The sequence below is a fragment of the Pseudonaja textilis genome, chromosome 1, assembly GCF_049901715.1.
Source record: "Pseudonaja textilis isolate UNSWEBS1 chromosome 1, rPseTex1.2, whole genome shotgun sequence".
Lineage (NCBI taxonomy): Eukaryota > Metazoa > Chordata > Lepidosauria > Squamata > Elapidae > Pseudonaja > Pseudonaja textilis.
In genome coordinates this window covers 286,155,436-286,170,044 of record NC_141990.1, presented here as the reverse complement: position 1 = coordinate 286,170,044, position 14,609 = coordinate 286,155,436, and the positions used below count along the sequence as shown (strand labels likewise).

General features: G+C 40.7%; 1 protein-coding gene across 6 annotated transcripts; it reads right to left on the bottom strand.

Annotated features, from left to right (window-relative positions):
• VASH1 (vasohibin 1) lies at positions 1 to 14,299 on the bottom strand. 6 transcript variants are annotated; one of them, XM_087922010.1, is made up of 9 exons: positions 13,529 to 13,661; positions 12,878 to 13,268; positions 5,469 to 5,557; positions 4,774 to 4,830; positions 4,069 to 4,143; positions 2,096 to 2,477; positions 1,286 to 1,398; positions 876 to 998; positions 1 to 90 (listed from the first exon to the last, which is right to left on the bottom strand). In XM_087922010.1, the coding sequence occupies exons 2-9, from the start codon at positions 13,160 to 13,162 to the stop codon at positions 18 to 20; spliced, it is 1,197 nt and encodes a 398-aa protein (XP_087778136.1). In that variant the 5' UTR covers positions 13,163 to 13,268; positions 13,529 to 13,661; the 3' UTR covers positions 1 to 17. The 6 variants fall into 6 exon arrangements, with proteins under 6 accessions (XP_087778136.1, XP_087778137.1, XP_087778138.1 ...); XM_087922011.1 differs by having other exon boundaries at positions 12,878 to 13,234; positions 13,529 to 13,651; XM_087922012.1 differs by lacking the exon at positions 876 to 998 and having other exon boundaries at positions 13,529 to 14,299.
• Between the last annotated feature and the right edge of the window lie 310 nt (positions 14,300 to 14,609).

The window sequence follows — 14,609 nt, the reverse complement described above, 5'->3', positions numbered from 1 at the left end:
CACAAATGAGAAGCTCTTTATACTCTGATTTGGTAACCATTAAGGTCGGGCATGGCTTTGGGTTCTGTAGGTTTCTTATCTCCAGATGGTCTGCACAATGGAGAGAGAGAGAAAAAAATCAGCAAATGAACAAGTGAAAAGAGTCTGCACCTTCTAAGAAGAAAAAGTTTTTTAACTATTTTAATATCTTAAATTGTTACCATTATCTGTAAAGCTTAGCTAGGTAATCATCCCACATATTCTTCAAGGATACATTCTGGGCATACGTTCTCAAAGTCTTGACTTGGCAAATGCACCAGGCTAAGTTTTAATCAACATCAGTATCTCTTCTCCTTCTGTGAGTCATACAATAAGTCAGGAAGAGGCTTGTCATCCTTTTCTTGCTTGAATGGGGGCGTTTCCTTCTATTAATGAGCTTTCATTATGACAATGAGCTTACAGTACAAGAATGCAACGGGAGAAGGCAATTTCTTGCAGATGGCATCCACTCTTTTTCTGTGAGGAGTATTCACAGAAGGGAGGAGTTTGTGCAATGCTTTCCAAGGAAATCCATATCTATTCTAACTCAGATTTCTAACAGACACCCGTGTTGGGGATAACACCACTCAGCAAAGAATATAATTGCATGTAAGGTAGAGGTGAAGGTAAAGGTTTCCCTGTCCAGTCATTTCTGACTCTAGGGGGTGGTGCTCATCTCCATTTCTTAGCCGAGAAAGCCAGCATTGTCCGAAGACATTTTGGTGGTCATGTGGCCAGCATGACTATACACTGAGGATGATACCTTCCCACCAAAGTGGTACCTATTAATCTACCCACATTTGCATGCTTTCTAGCTGCTAGGTGGGCAGGAGCTGAGGCAAATAATGGCAGCTCACCCCATCATGCAGTGCTCAGGTCTCGAACCCAGACAGTCAGCTTTCCAGCTGACAAGCTCAGCGTCTTTAACTGCTGAGCCATTGTGTCCGCTAGAATTGCATGTAAATATGCAAAATATTGCTCTGTTGGAAAGAAGTTATAAATCAGTTAATGGTCATTCTGTAAAATCCACGAGACTGAGCATTCAATCAATCATTTAATTTCAAAATGTCACTGGGAGCAATAACCAAACAGGTTGCTTAAAAGCAGAGAGAAAAAACTGGTGCGAAGTGTATATACTGAGACAAGAAGAATTATGTAAAAGACGTTTCTACTCATGTAGGACAAAAAAGTTATGTGCACTTAAATTGTAGCAAAATCAAGGAAACCAAAAACTACGTAAAGGCAAAGCAAAGTATTGCAGGCTTACCGCCTTTCTGTCCGACTATTGCGGCGATGTGGACTGGATTGGCTTCGTTGTGGCGATGGTACATCCTTTTTCCTATCCTTGGTGGGTGATGGTGGCCCAGTAGCTTTGCTGATCTAGGGAAAGAGAAACTTCATATCCTTAGGCTTTTCTCTTGATACAAAAACTAGGAAGGAGCTTGCCGTATTTTTATCACTAATGTTCAAAACACTTCACCAAAATTTTGTGTATAAAAGCCCATCTAAATATATCTACAGAAAGAGCAAATTGCTGCTAATTATCATGCTGATAGGAAGGGAAAATTTGCCAAATGAACACATCCAGGACTTAGCCTTAAGAAACATCTAACAACAATTATTCCTTCCTTCCAGGAGTAAAAAATGACATTATCCATAACACATTTCATCAACCGAGTAACATTTAACTAAGGCATGGGTTAGCAACCTGAACTATACATGAATTTCCCCACCCCCATATTTTGTAGATCCCAGAGCCTCTTCAACTGCGATTGCCAAAAATGGACGAAAAAGCATTAACCCAAACACCCTTCTTTCTATTCTGAAACAGGTCCTCTCTATTTCAAGATGGGAACTAGACAAAAATGACAGCAGAAGTCAAAACAGGCTTAAGTGTTGTAAAATAAATAACATCCTCCAAGACTCATGGGTGTACGACATTGTCCCACCTGTTCTAAATCATCAACCCAATCATTGTGGGTCCAAAATCATTCCCAGCCATTCACTTAAGGGCACTCACCCATAATTTACAAGGGTAGATTAAACAATCAGTTCTTCTTTTTCCTCTTCCCCTCACCTTTAGCCTCATGTCACGGGAATGTCTCTCAAGCTCCTTGCGGAAGTCCTCACGGCTCAGCTTCTCCACATCCAAGATGGAATGCTTCCATTCGATCTGCTCCACACTGTGTGGGTCATGGGACACACACTGGCCAAGCTTCACCTTTTTGAGGGTGTGCCAGCAGCACCGATATGCCTCTTCGTAGTCAAAAATAAGCTCACTCAGAGTGCGGAAGGTGGGAGCTTTGTACATGAGGTCCTCGCGTCGACTTATGCCTAGTGCCCCATAGCGGCCCCCAATGTTCACTCCCAGCACAATATGGTGGAAGTAGTTCCCTGAGAAGTAAGTTTTGAAACTGATGGGGAAGCGGTCCAGTGTTGGCATGTGGTTGGTGAGGTAACTATTGATGATGAAATATTCAGGAAATAATAATAATGGAAAAATATAATAAAATGGATAAATACATTGTATTACATATTTTAACAGCTGCTAGGATTTCCTATGCACAATTCTGGAAGCAAGAAATTGTACCACCAAAGGGTGTGGTTATAAAAAAAAATTTTTAGACTGTGCAGAGATGGACAGACTAACAATGAAATTAAGAGACGAAGAAGAGTTGATATATTATGTCTGGGATGCCTGGTATGAATGGTTTAAGAATAAAAAGAAATCAAAATGGCAATTAGGTATAGAATAAGAAACTATGTAAATACTTATATCTATATTAATCTCTTCCTATATTTATTTATATATTAAGTTGAAATTGTATAATGAAAGAAATGTGTATATAGAAAAATGATAAAGAAATGTAAAAGATGTCTTGACGTTGATATCATGATGTATAAGGTTTTATTTTATGTTTTTAAATTTTGAAAACTAAATAAAATTTACTAATTTTTTTTTAAAAAAGAAATATTCAGGAAATAGGTGGTATAACAAAGGAAAGTAATAAACCATCATTCTATTTTTTTACCATATTTTAGACTTAATTCTTATCTCTTATCAGGATAAACTAGTACAGGTAGTCCTTGACTTACAACCACAATTGAGCCCAACATTTCTGTTAAGTGAAACATTTGTTAAGTGGGCTTTGTCCCATTTTATGACCTTTCTTGCCACAGTAGTTAAGTGAATTCCTGCAGTTGGTAAATTAGTAACCCGGCTGTTAAGTGAATCTGTTTTTCCTCATTGACTTGGCTTGTCAGAAGGTTGCAAAAGGGGATTGTGTGACCTTGAGACACGGCAACGGTCATAACTATGAACCAGCTGCCAAGCACCTGAATGTCGATCACAGGCTCACGGGAGGCTGCAATGGTCACAACTGTGAAAAATGGTGATAAGTCACATTTTTCAGTGATGTTGTAATTTTGAGCGGTCCCTAAATGAACTCGAGGACAAATTTGTAACTTGAGGCCTACCTGTATAGCATAGATTTGGGGAGGCACTTCTAAAACATCTGGAAGACCATGGTCCTTTTTCTGTGTGACAAACTACCAAACCTATTTCCTCTATAGATAAATCTCAGCTGAGTGTTCTCCAGAACCATCCATGCATTATTAGCCTTCAAATTTATGAGCCTGGGCAGATCATCTAGCATCATAAAGACAATTCAAAGGTTTACAATGCAGTCCTCCTAACACTAATTCAAACATGCAGTGCAGTGAAAATCCTATTCCAACTGCACTCACAAGGTTACAACCAAAGCAAAGGAAAACCTATGATTAAAAGACATTCTGGGACATAAGACACAATTCTTTCAAAACAGGATGCGATTCCTAGACTATTAGTACAATAAAAAAGGAATCTGCCAGTCAGCTAAAATATTCCTAATTAGAAAATGAGGGTGTCCCTTTGTTTTTGCTATTATGCTTCTTGTCTAAAACAAGAAGAAAATTAAACAGTTTGCCTATCAGAGCATAAATACAGTAGGATTAAGATGTTATTTCTGGAAATCGTGTACAACCATTTAGTCTTCTAAAATAAAAGGATACATTCCTAGGATCACAGCCTCCAAACACTTGATTGGCAGGGCTTCCTTTGTCATTTCTTTGGCCAGATCCATCAACCTGTGAGACAAGACAAAGAACAAGCAAGAATATTAATATTTTAAAGGTTTTGTCAGATAATATATAAGTGGAGAACAGCCTGAAGGAAAAGGGAAATAACTGCTTGGTCATTCAAGAACAGAAAATAAGTCATGATGGGTAGTTCCTCTTCATTTCATACTTTTTTTTACTACCAATACTGAATTCAACATTCAGTAAAAATTTGTCTTCCAAAACAGATTAAAGCTTTAGTGTATATTTAGAATAATTTGAGTATAATCATATAACTTTCTATGTTTAATCTCTATCATTAAATGTCTCGGGTTAAGAGGCCCAAGTCTGGCATGCAGTGGAGGCTTAAACTACATGAATGGCATTGCAATCAGGAATAATAAGCACCTCCACCCATATTTATCACATCAGCTAGGCACCAATTATGGCTATGTTGCAAGAGTTCAGAAATACTGAACTCTACTGATGGAGATAGAAAGCCCAGGAATCAAGTGTAAGTTGCTTCTTTAGCAGATTCTATAGCATTTTTTGCTGTGGCTGTTTCATGGATCTGCAACTAGGAAAAACTGTGCTCTTTTAGGATAAGGGTAGGGGTAGGGGTAAGAAAAAGAACTATTCTCAAAATAAGACAATACTTACCCAGTCAAAGGCCTGCTTTTCTTGATTTCAAAGAACTGTGTCCCAGTGTGATTGTATCTGGGAATAAGAAGTTAAGGGGTCCTTGGCTTGAAAGAGCTGCTGCAGGGTGGGGGGAAAGAGACAGCATAAGCAAATTATTAAAAATATTGACAGATGTGTGTGTGTGTGTTGTTTAGAGGGACTGCAGTGCGGGCAGCAGAAAAGTTTATTTTTCTTTCACCAATTATGACCCCCAACAAAATCCACTCCAGGTTTCCACCCAAAATACAGCTAGCAGCCTCAGTGAGTCTAGCAGCAGCAATATAAACTCAAAGCATTCCCCATTTGGAAAGGCATCAGGTGAAATGCCTTTTCAATGCTGTATTTCTGATGTAGCAAAGCAAACTATGAAACAGGTTAACTCTGGCTTTCTTACAACAATGATGATCGAATGCCTAGGGAGTAAGCTAAAGGAAATGAATAAGACAGTAAAGCCACTGACTCTAACAAACATCTGCCTCCTGAAAAAGAGACAGAGAGGGAGGGAGGGAGAGAGGGGAGGGGAGGGAGGGAGAGAGAGAGAGAGAGAGAGAGAGAAGGTTCTTTTTCCAGTAGAGCTGAAATGTTAACAAGTTATTTCCTTTTGTGGTCAAGCAAGGAAGTTGCCTTGCTTCTCTTTTCATTTCTTGGGGATTCAGATACAGCTGAAAGGATACTGAAGTTCCCTGATATAGCGCTGTATAGTTTCCAAGCGCTCAGGGATGAGAGTGGTTGACTGTAGAGTAGGCACACTTGGTATGGGGATCTGTAAATAAGAAGGGAGGGAGAAAATGAGACTCAAGATCACCAAGTCAAAGATAAAATTCCATTTATATTCTAGTTGAAAGGAAGGAAATCTGCGGCACTCTAGAAGCAAATCAACTGCAACTTTCAGCATCTTTCATCATAACTGTACTGTTTGGAGCTACTGTCATTCATTAAGATTGCCACAAGACTGCCTGCCTCAGCCTCTTATAGCTAGTCCTCCCTTTACCAATTGCCTTGGGCAGCAACTATTTGAAATTAAAATGGTGTAAAAAATCAACTTTGTGTTTATGATCATCACAATGTCCCAGGGTCATTGGGATCACCATTCCTGTGTTTTACAACTGGAACACATTTATGGCCACAGCAGCATCCCTCAGTCAAGCTGCACACACACAGCTTGTGACAAGCAGAGTTAATAGAGAATGTAGAAGTAAAACCATAAGCTATGGTCATTTGTGGTCACTAAGCAAGAATTACTTGTAGATTAATGATAATAACCTAATAATATCAAATGATAATAACCAGTTATTAAGCAAAAAAATCTAATGATGATTTCTTCTATATACTCCTTTCTCTAAGCCAGAACAATGCATTTTAGAAGTGCTATATTATAACTTCATTAATTCGAAGAGGCTTTGGAATTGTAGGGGTTGTAGTTAAACTCACCAGGACTAGTTGAACTAAGAATGACCAAGGGTAGGATTTTACCAGTTCACACCTATTCGCTAGAACTGGTTGTTAACATTCTAAGCAGTTCAGAGAACCAGTTGTTAGAAGAAATTACTGCCCTAATCCTGTAAGGAAGGCAGGAAGGAAACATTCTGTTGTTGCTTACAGAAACTGCCTCTCCGTTAATCCTTATTACATTCTTGGTAGGACTAAACTTTCTGTCTCAGGAACTTCTCTGGAGTTATTTTTCCCCTCCTTTGCTGGTACTTTGCTTGTGTGGAGTGACCATTCAAAATTACAATGGCACTGAAAAAAGTGACATGACCATTTTCCACACTTACAACTGTTGCAGCATCTCCACAGTCATGAGAGGCCAGGAAAGAAGATGCGTGCCTCGATGTGAGTGATATTGAGTTGGCCACGCCCAGCCAATAATATGACCACCAAGCCATGCCCACAGAACCGGTTGTTAAAAAAATTGAATCCCACCCCTGAGGATGATTGTGATATTTTAACAATATTCAAAGTGAGTGAGAATTTGGCATGGTTGATCTTTTCTGACAAACATCTAATGTAATGTGCACTGTTTCAGAAAACAAGATGGAATGCTTTGAAATATCTGAACGTGGGATAGTGGCATTGAGATATGTATTTACAGTTCTAATAAGAAACAGTGAAGAGTCTTTCCCAGCAGGGCCAGTTCCAGATATTTGATATCTTAAGTTAATTTTCATCCAATATCCCATAGCCAAATTATTTTAGCATTTGAAGCAGAAAACCCCTTGAGCACCTCCATCCTCTAAGCAGGAAAAATGTATGCTGCTGTCTTTTTTATATCACCCCAAATTGGCTGTCACCAGAGGTGGTGTTCAGCAGGTTCTGACCAGTTCTGGAGAACCAGTAGCAGAAATTTTGAATAGTTCAGAATATCACCTCTGACTGGCCCCTCCCCCATCTATTCTCTGCCTCCCGAGTCCCAGCTGATTGGCTGGCTCTTCTTTTGTTGCCCTGCTCAGGAGAACTGAGCTGGAAAGCAGGTTAGTGAGATGGGGAGGGAATGGGATTTTGCAGTAACCTTCCCCCAGGAGTACCATTCCCCTGCCATGCCCACCAAGCCAGGCCCACAAAAACGGTAGTAAAAAAATTTCAATCCCACCACTGGCTGCCACTCAACTCTGCCTAAAGGTAGAACTGTCCATAATTCCCAGTTAGCAAAGTTCTTTGCTAACGGTATTTAGAGACGCAGATCTTGGTTGCACTTAGACTAACCACTCTTTTTACTGCTCCTTTTTTAAATGGAAGAGAAATTGTCACTGCTTCTCCCCACCTTCTTTAGTATAGTAGGACATTTCATTTATTTTATTTATTTATTTTGTCAAGCATGCATTTGATAATATGTATAAGTATAAACATGATTATTAATATATGAAATCCTACATAATATAATGGAAGCCACTTAAAATGTGCAGTTCCTATTACTATAATTAGCTTCTCATTTAAATAACTAAGAGTGATGATGAATTTACTATATTGTACACAGACCTGGGCCTTAAACCCAGACTAAGTTTCCATCATATCAAGAATTTCATTTCTGTCCCTTAAGAGACCAAGAGGTTAGAGTGAAAGACTTAAAAGACCGTTCCTCTTAACTCCAAGCTAATTGAGATGCTACAATAACACTTTCTTGTGACATTTCCCTGCTACAATATCTTCCATCAAAATGTATTAATATACAAATAGTAATTGTTAAATGGAAGCTTTTGGGGGGAAAGCTATTATTTTGTTTTAAAGACAGGGTGAACTACTAGAACATGTTGATTGTAACTACACAGCATTGTTAACAATAAAGATGTTCTGCACTCCACCAACTGCTGAACTCCTATCTATGCCCCTTCCACATTGCCCTGAAAGCAACTTTTAAAATTATGAGATGCTACAGACAGATTGCCTTACCATAGCATAGTCTATACATATGTACATTCCAAGCCTAATCAGTTGATATTTAAAGAAAGGAACGCAAACTTGCAAAGGATAAAGTGGTTACACTAGTCTTTTCAGGTATGATACTTGAATGACATTAAGGGTACATAAAGCCCATTTAGGAAAATGTAATTCTGTTGTATTAGCCTTCCTCAAAAGGCAATCTTGTGTGTGTGTGTGTGTGTGTGTTTTCTGTTCATGCTTAAACATGTGAAGATGTTCTTGAGAAAAGCCTAACTCCTAGTGGTTGCATCTATGCAATTTTTTTGGTGACATTAGAGAAAACATTTATTTAATGCAACTGGAGTCGTCTGTCCATAAAACTGGAAGCCCTGTTAAATCAGCCCCCCTGATAGAGAATTCTATTCAAATTCCAATGAATCTGAATCCATCCAATGTCCTTCTAGATCTTGGCATACAATCTGGAAAGTGTGGGAGCAAGGAATGTGTGACTGGGATAATAGGGCAGAACCAACATATCTGGAAAGTTGAGGCCATGTAATGAATAGAAATCTGACCAATTGTTAAACTGTTTTGCATAAGAAGCCAAGAAATTGCTTTCTGCCACCTGTTGCAGTTCTCCCATCTATTACTCAACTGTTCTTGTTTTTGCTGGGGGGAGGGGTCATAAAGGCATATTTTCAGACAAAGTATCAGTAACCATTTTTAAAATAATGCCAGTCCTTAGCTATGTGACACCTGGAAGCATAGTTATAAAGAAAATGGTATTTCCATTTTCTGCCTGGGCATATCAGAAAGCAGCTACCAAAGATAACAGCAAGATTTACAACAGTTACCTACTTGAAAATGTCCAACAAAAAAAAAAAAAAAAGTTTCCCTGAAATAATTACAATTTAGAATATTTTTGCAGCCAAGATGGAAGGAGTAAACTGAAATTCTGTACAGCATTCAAGACACCCCAGAAGACATTCCCTATTTATAAGAACTTTTGGTTCCAGAAAATGAAGTGAGATCGGTGCTGTAATCATTACCAGCTGGAGAGCTATTGGAATATCCTTAATTTCACATGCTAGAAAAATAATGCTGAGGATCATCCAAAACAGATTACAGACTTATGTGGAAAGGGAGATGACAGATGTTAAAGCTGGCTTTAGAAAAGGCCAAGGAACTCAAACCACTGCTGATACACACTGGATCATTGAGAAAGTCCAAGAATAACAAAATAACCCAATATATGCTTCACTGATTATAAAAAGATCTTTGATGTATGTCAATCATATCTTGTTCTGGAATCTCTTTAGGAAGATGCCTGGACATCTCATTGTGCTCATGCAAAACCAATTCAAGTAATCCTCAACTTACAACAGTTCATTTAGTGACCATTGGAAGCTACAACATCATTGAAAAAAGTGACTTAGGATGGTTTTTCACACTTACAACTGTTGCCGTGTTCCCCATGGTCATGCAATCAAAATTTAGATGCTAGGCAACTGACTCATGTTTATGATGATTACAATGCACCGGGGTCATCTGAACACTTTTTGCAACCTTCTGACAAGCAAAGTCAATGGCGAAGCCAGTGTCACCTAACAACCATGTTACTAACTTCACAACTGCAGCGATTCACTTAACAACCGTGGCAAGGAAAGTTGTAAAATGGGGGCAAAATTCACTTAACAACTGTCTTGCTTAGCAACAGAAATTTTTGGCTCAAATGTGGTTTTAAGTGGAGGACTATCTATACAAAAGTTAGGAAGTCATAGTCTGGACAGAACATGGTGAAAAAGACTGGCTCTAGGTCAGCAAAAGCCTAAGACAAGGCTATATGTTCTCCCATTATTTATTTACCCTATGTACAAAATATATAAGTGGGTGAAGAAATGTCAATAACTTACACTGTGCCTATGACAGTACTCTGATGGCTAAAAATGCAAATAACCCATGAGTTCTAGTCATGAAGGTCAAAGGTGGATGAATTCAGTGACAGCCACTATAGTGGTGCTGTTGAGATACCTAAAGATACAAGTTTTGACAGATTGTTCTGTGAAGTGAAGTCCATGCAGTTGTAACAGATGACACTAATCTGATGTCACATAATTGATCAAGCTGTAACACTGCTGTAGTGCAAAGGCTTTCCTAAAGGCAGCATAGTGAATATACTGTTAATATTCAAACTCCCCCCATTTATTTCTTACAATGCTGACAAAACGACAGTTAGCAATCTATATGTGAATTCCTGTCACTGAGTCACTAGGCTTGCCAGACACCCATATTTGACTCAGAGTTTTGGGCTGGAACTTATCCAGATGCAAAATGTCTGCAGAACAAAGGCTCCTTCCTAGGCTTTGGAAATGTGAAGGTCTCGTGTTCTGAGCATCCAGACAGCACAGCTAGTATTACATTTCAAGACATCAAGGAAAGACAAAGCTTGGCAATAATGCACAGGAATAAAATAAACCAAATTCAGGAGCTTTCCTGACTCTGCAATAATGGTCTTAAACAGCAGAAGATACAGACGAAATTTCAGTACTGCAATAAGTCTGAAATGCAGCTCTGTTCATTCCAACACACTCTCTTGATGTTTAAAAAGGACTTTTTTTGCATTCACTGTAACCTTTCTGAAGATGCTCCATCTGTCCAAGATGAACAAGTGATAACACAGGGCAGGACTGGGGATGAGGAGCCATGGGCAGTATGTTCACCCTTTTTGCAGCAAGCAGCTCATTTGGGCACCGCTGCATGATAGAAAAACTGCTACCAAGTCAGTTACTATAGGCAGAGGTTGGCTCTGGCTCATGGCATTCTAGAAACCATGACTTTTATTGGCTACGGAAACCTGCTTTAAGTTAATAATACCTAAGGTTTGTCACAAGTCTTTTGCCTTTGTTCAATGGTAATTCAGCTCATGGAGCCAAATAGTGGTGATAACAACAATGTAAAATTTATGTTGTCCCAACGATTTAGTGAAACTTGTTGGGCTGGCCAACTTAGCAATGGCACTACAGTCCTCATGTTCAGTCTTTTGAGGACCCAAAGTGCAAACTTTATTTTATGAAAATAAAGTTTGAATCACATACTACAACAGTCTCCTCCTCCTGATAACTTGATCTTAACATGGATAAGTAGAGTCTGGGATTCCCAGAATTGTCAGGAAGCATAGTCAAAAGGCAAAGCTAAAAAGATTACACTATAATAATATTACACTATAATATTTAATGGAAATAATCAAAGTGTTCTTAACCTTTCCTACGGTTTGTTCTTCTTAGCTTTGGCAGTTGGTACAATCCCCACAACACAGTTATACAGGCTTTTAGTTTTTAGTTAGAAGAACTAAATAAGAACTAATGCTTATTTAGAATTCAGATAAAATCAATCAGTTCAAATTATAGAGTCAACTTCCAGAAGTAAAGCCTGCCCTTTTGTGTGCTCTGTATAATAGGTTTCGATCATCTCTTCCAGAGTGGACACTTTTAAAAAAAAACAGGAAACGGTCCAAAGAATTGCGATATCCTCATATTATTGACTCAAAATGGCATGACCTCATAACATGTAAGTATCTCTCAAACACTGTAGGCTTAACGTGACAAAGAATACCATTAAAATACTGTACAACAGAGATCTATAATCAAAAATATCATGTTGTCCAATGTTAAAAGTACTTTTTTCTCCTAAGATGCTTTCCTCGGAGCTGTTTTGTTCTTAGCTTCAGATTCTTAAAGCTAGTTATACTGTTTCATACAACTCTTATGGGCCTAAATCTTAATACAGTTGGTGTTTAGATAGCTGTGAATGATCATGTGAACTCAACTCAGTTCTTTTCCCAGCACAAGTATTAAAAATGTTCAATACAGGACAGTGTCAATAAACTTAAATCAACTCAGCTCAGGTGGATCACTGCAAAAGCCAATGTAGGCACACACCCATCAAAAAAGAAAGCATATCCAAATGAAATGTTTGCAGGAAGCAGAAGTGGGAAGAAACAATAAAATGTACCTCAGGCATCATGACATACATCCTTGTGTCAGACATCATGACACAAGTGCTAAGTTGACTTTTGCATGATGTTGTCAGGATTTGGCACTATTTTATGTCATTGTGCTTGTTATAGCCACAGGCCTAAGTGTGTATCCTTGTAAAGTATAATTTATATGGATTACTTTGTATAATTTGTTTATATAATTACTTTGTAATTAAATGCACTGCAAGTGTACTGTATTCTGTTGAGCTATGTCTAAAAATGTGGATTCCTTTAATAGATTTGTACAATCTGGTTATTCTTTGTTCAATCTATTAATGAATGAATCCAGCTCAAATACTAAACAGTAACCCATGTTGATCTTAGATAATACTTGGGATGGGAAACCATCAGAAAATCCCAATAGGCTACTCAAAATCATCTTGGAAAAAGATCATGGTAAATGCTTTCATATTTATGCAAATAAATCTACTTGGATAAGTGCGCTTAGCAAAAACTAAGCTTAGCTTAATGGCATCTTTATGAGTTAAACAGATAAATTAGATTATGTTTATGTGGAGATGGATCTCACCCACTTGGACCCTTAATCTGTGATTCCCATCCATTCACTGTCAGGCTCAAATTAGAAAAGCCCTGGCATTGATTTCCAGTTATTTTGCCCTACTATTTCCCTTTGTTGACTGATGTCAAGGAAGCAGTTTCTTCCAACATTCTTTTTCGGAGTCCTCTCACCTTGGGTAGATCAGTGGCTCCCCGGATCCTCAGAGCTACTAATTCTCCTTCAGGGTGGATCTTGGCCACATGTTTCCACATTCTTTCCCAGGTGGCCTCATTGATGGGAAGCCCTCCACGGTTCACAAAGAAAGGGACTCCTCCGTCTCGGAGGTCTTCATCTCCATCTTCTTCTTGCTCTTCTTCTCCTCGTTGGGCCACCCCTTCCCTGGCCTGGGACCTCCGCAGAACAGCAACACCGCCACCACCGCCATCCACTTTGCAACCTGACATCCCAGCATCCATCAAGTTGGATGTCCTGTTCTTCAGACCCCCAAACCTTTGGGCCCCTTCAGATTGTTTGAGACAGAAGAGCAGCTGCTGAAGACATAGTAGTTAGAGAGTGGAGGCCCTTTAAGACAGACAGACAAAAGGGTGGGGCTCATTCATAGAGAGGGGAAAGAAAAAAAAAAGTGCAACAGCAATGCTGAAGGGTTTGAAATTCTCCAGCAAGGAAGGAATGGGATGCTGTTTGCTTTGGGAACTTCTGAATTTCGGTTCAGAAAGAGACCCGCCTAGCTATCTTCTCAAGGATGCAGAGATAAAAATAACACCATCCGGAGAAAGGAAAGGAAGAAAAGGGGAGGATCTGGGAACCCAGGACTCACTCACCTAGCTGGACATCATGAGCTGGTGGCCACCAGATCCGGGAAAGCATCCCAAGAGCAAGAGGGAGATGCCAGAAGAGCCGGAGAAAAGGCGATCTTCCACACTCCCACCCACCCCCAGGCAGCGGAGAAGAGAGGCAGACAAAAGACGAAGCAGCAGGCTACACGCAGGCAGGCAGGCGGGCGGGCGGGCGGGGAGGGTGGGCGCGAAGGAGGCGACCTTCCTCGCGTTGCTGGGCGGGGAGGGGGAGTCTCTTCATGCAGCCAAAGCCCGCCCGCTGCAAGGCAGGTGAACTCAGCACGGGTCACAATGCGCTGCCGCCGAGGAAGGGAGGGCGACGGAAGCCAGCCAGGGCTCTTGCTGCTGCTGCTGCTGCTGCCGCCGCCGCCGCCGCCCTGGAAATACGGGGAAGCCCCACGGTCACGGGCTTCCTTTTTCCCAGGCAAGCCCAACAACTGCGCGGGCGAGCCGGAGGGACAAAGGTCGGCTGGCCCCGAGGGAGGAGGGGAGGGCGTGTAAAACCTGCTGCAGCTCCCCTTGCCGCGCCTGTGGAGAGAAGGGGCAGCTGCTGGGCAGCTGCGAATGCCAGCGAGCGGAAAAGCCGCGGCAGCTGCGCCAGGCTCGCTGCCTTGGAATTCTCCAGGCGGCGCCTCAGGCCTGAGCTGAAGGAAGCGGGCTCGGCGCTACGGGGGCTGAAGCGCCCTGGGTCGCCTCGCTGGGTCTCCCCCCTGCCTTCCTCCTCCTCCTCCTCCCGGTGACAGGAATCGCACAGTCCCTGCGCATGCGTGTCTTCCTAGCCGAGGGATAGTTAAAGGGACAGAGGCAGGGACGGAGAGGGTAGCTGGGTTGCTACCCGTTTGGTTAGGACCAGGAACGCGAGCCTGGATGGCTGAGAAGAAGAGGCTGAGCCGCGCTCGTTGCCATAGCGCCCTTGCAGGTCACTTATCCTCCCATGCGACCTTAAGGGATGGGTTTGCGGCGAATTGTGAGGTAGGACTGTAAGAAACACTTTTGGGATTTACAGCTCTAAAAATACTACTATGAAAACTAGTTAAAACTTGTGAATTTTTTTTAAAAAAGGAAA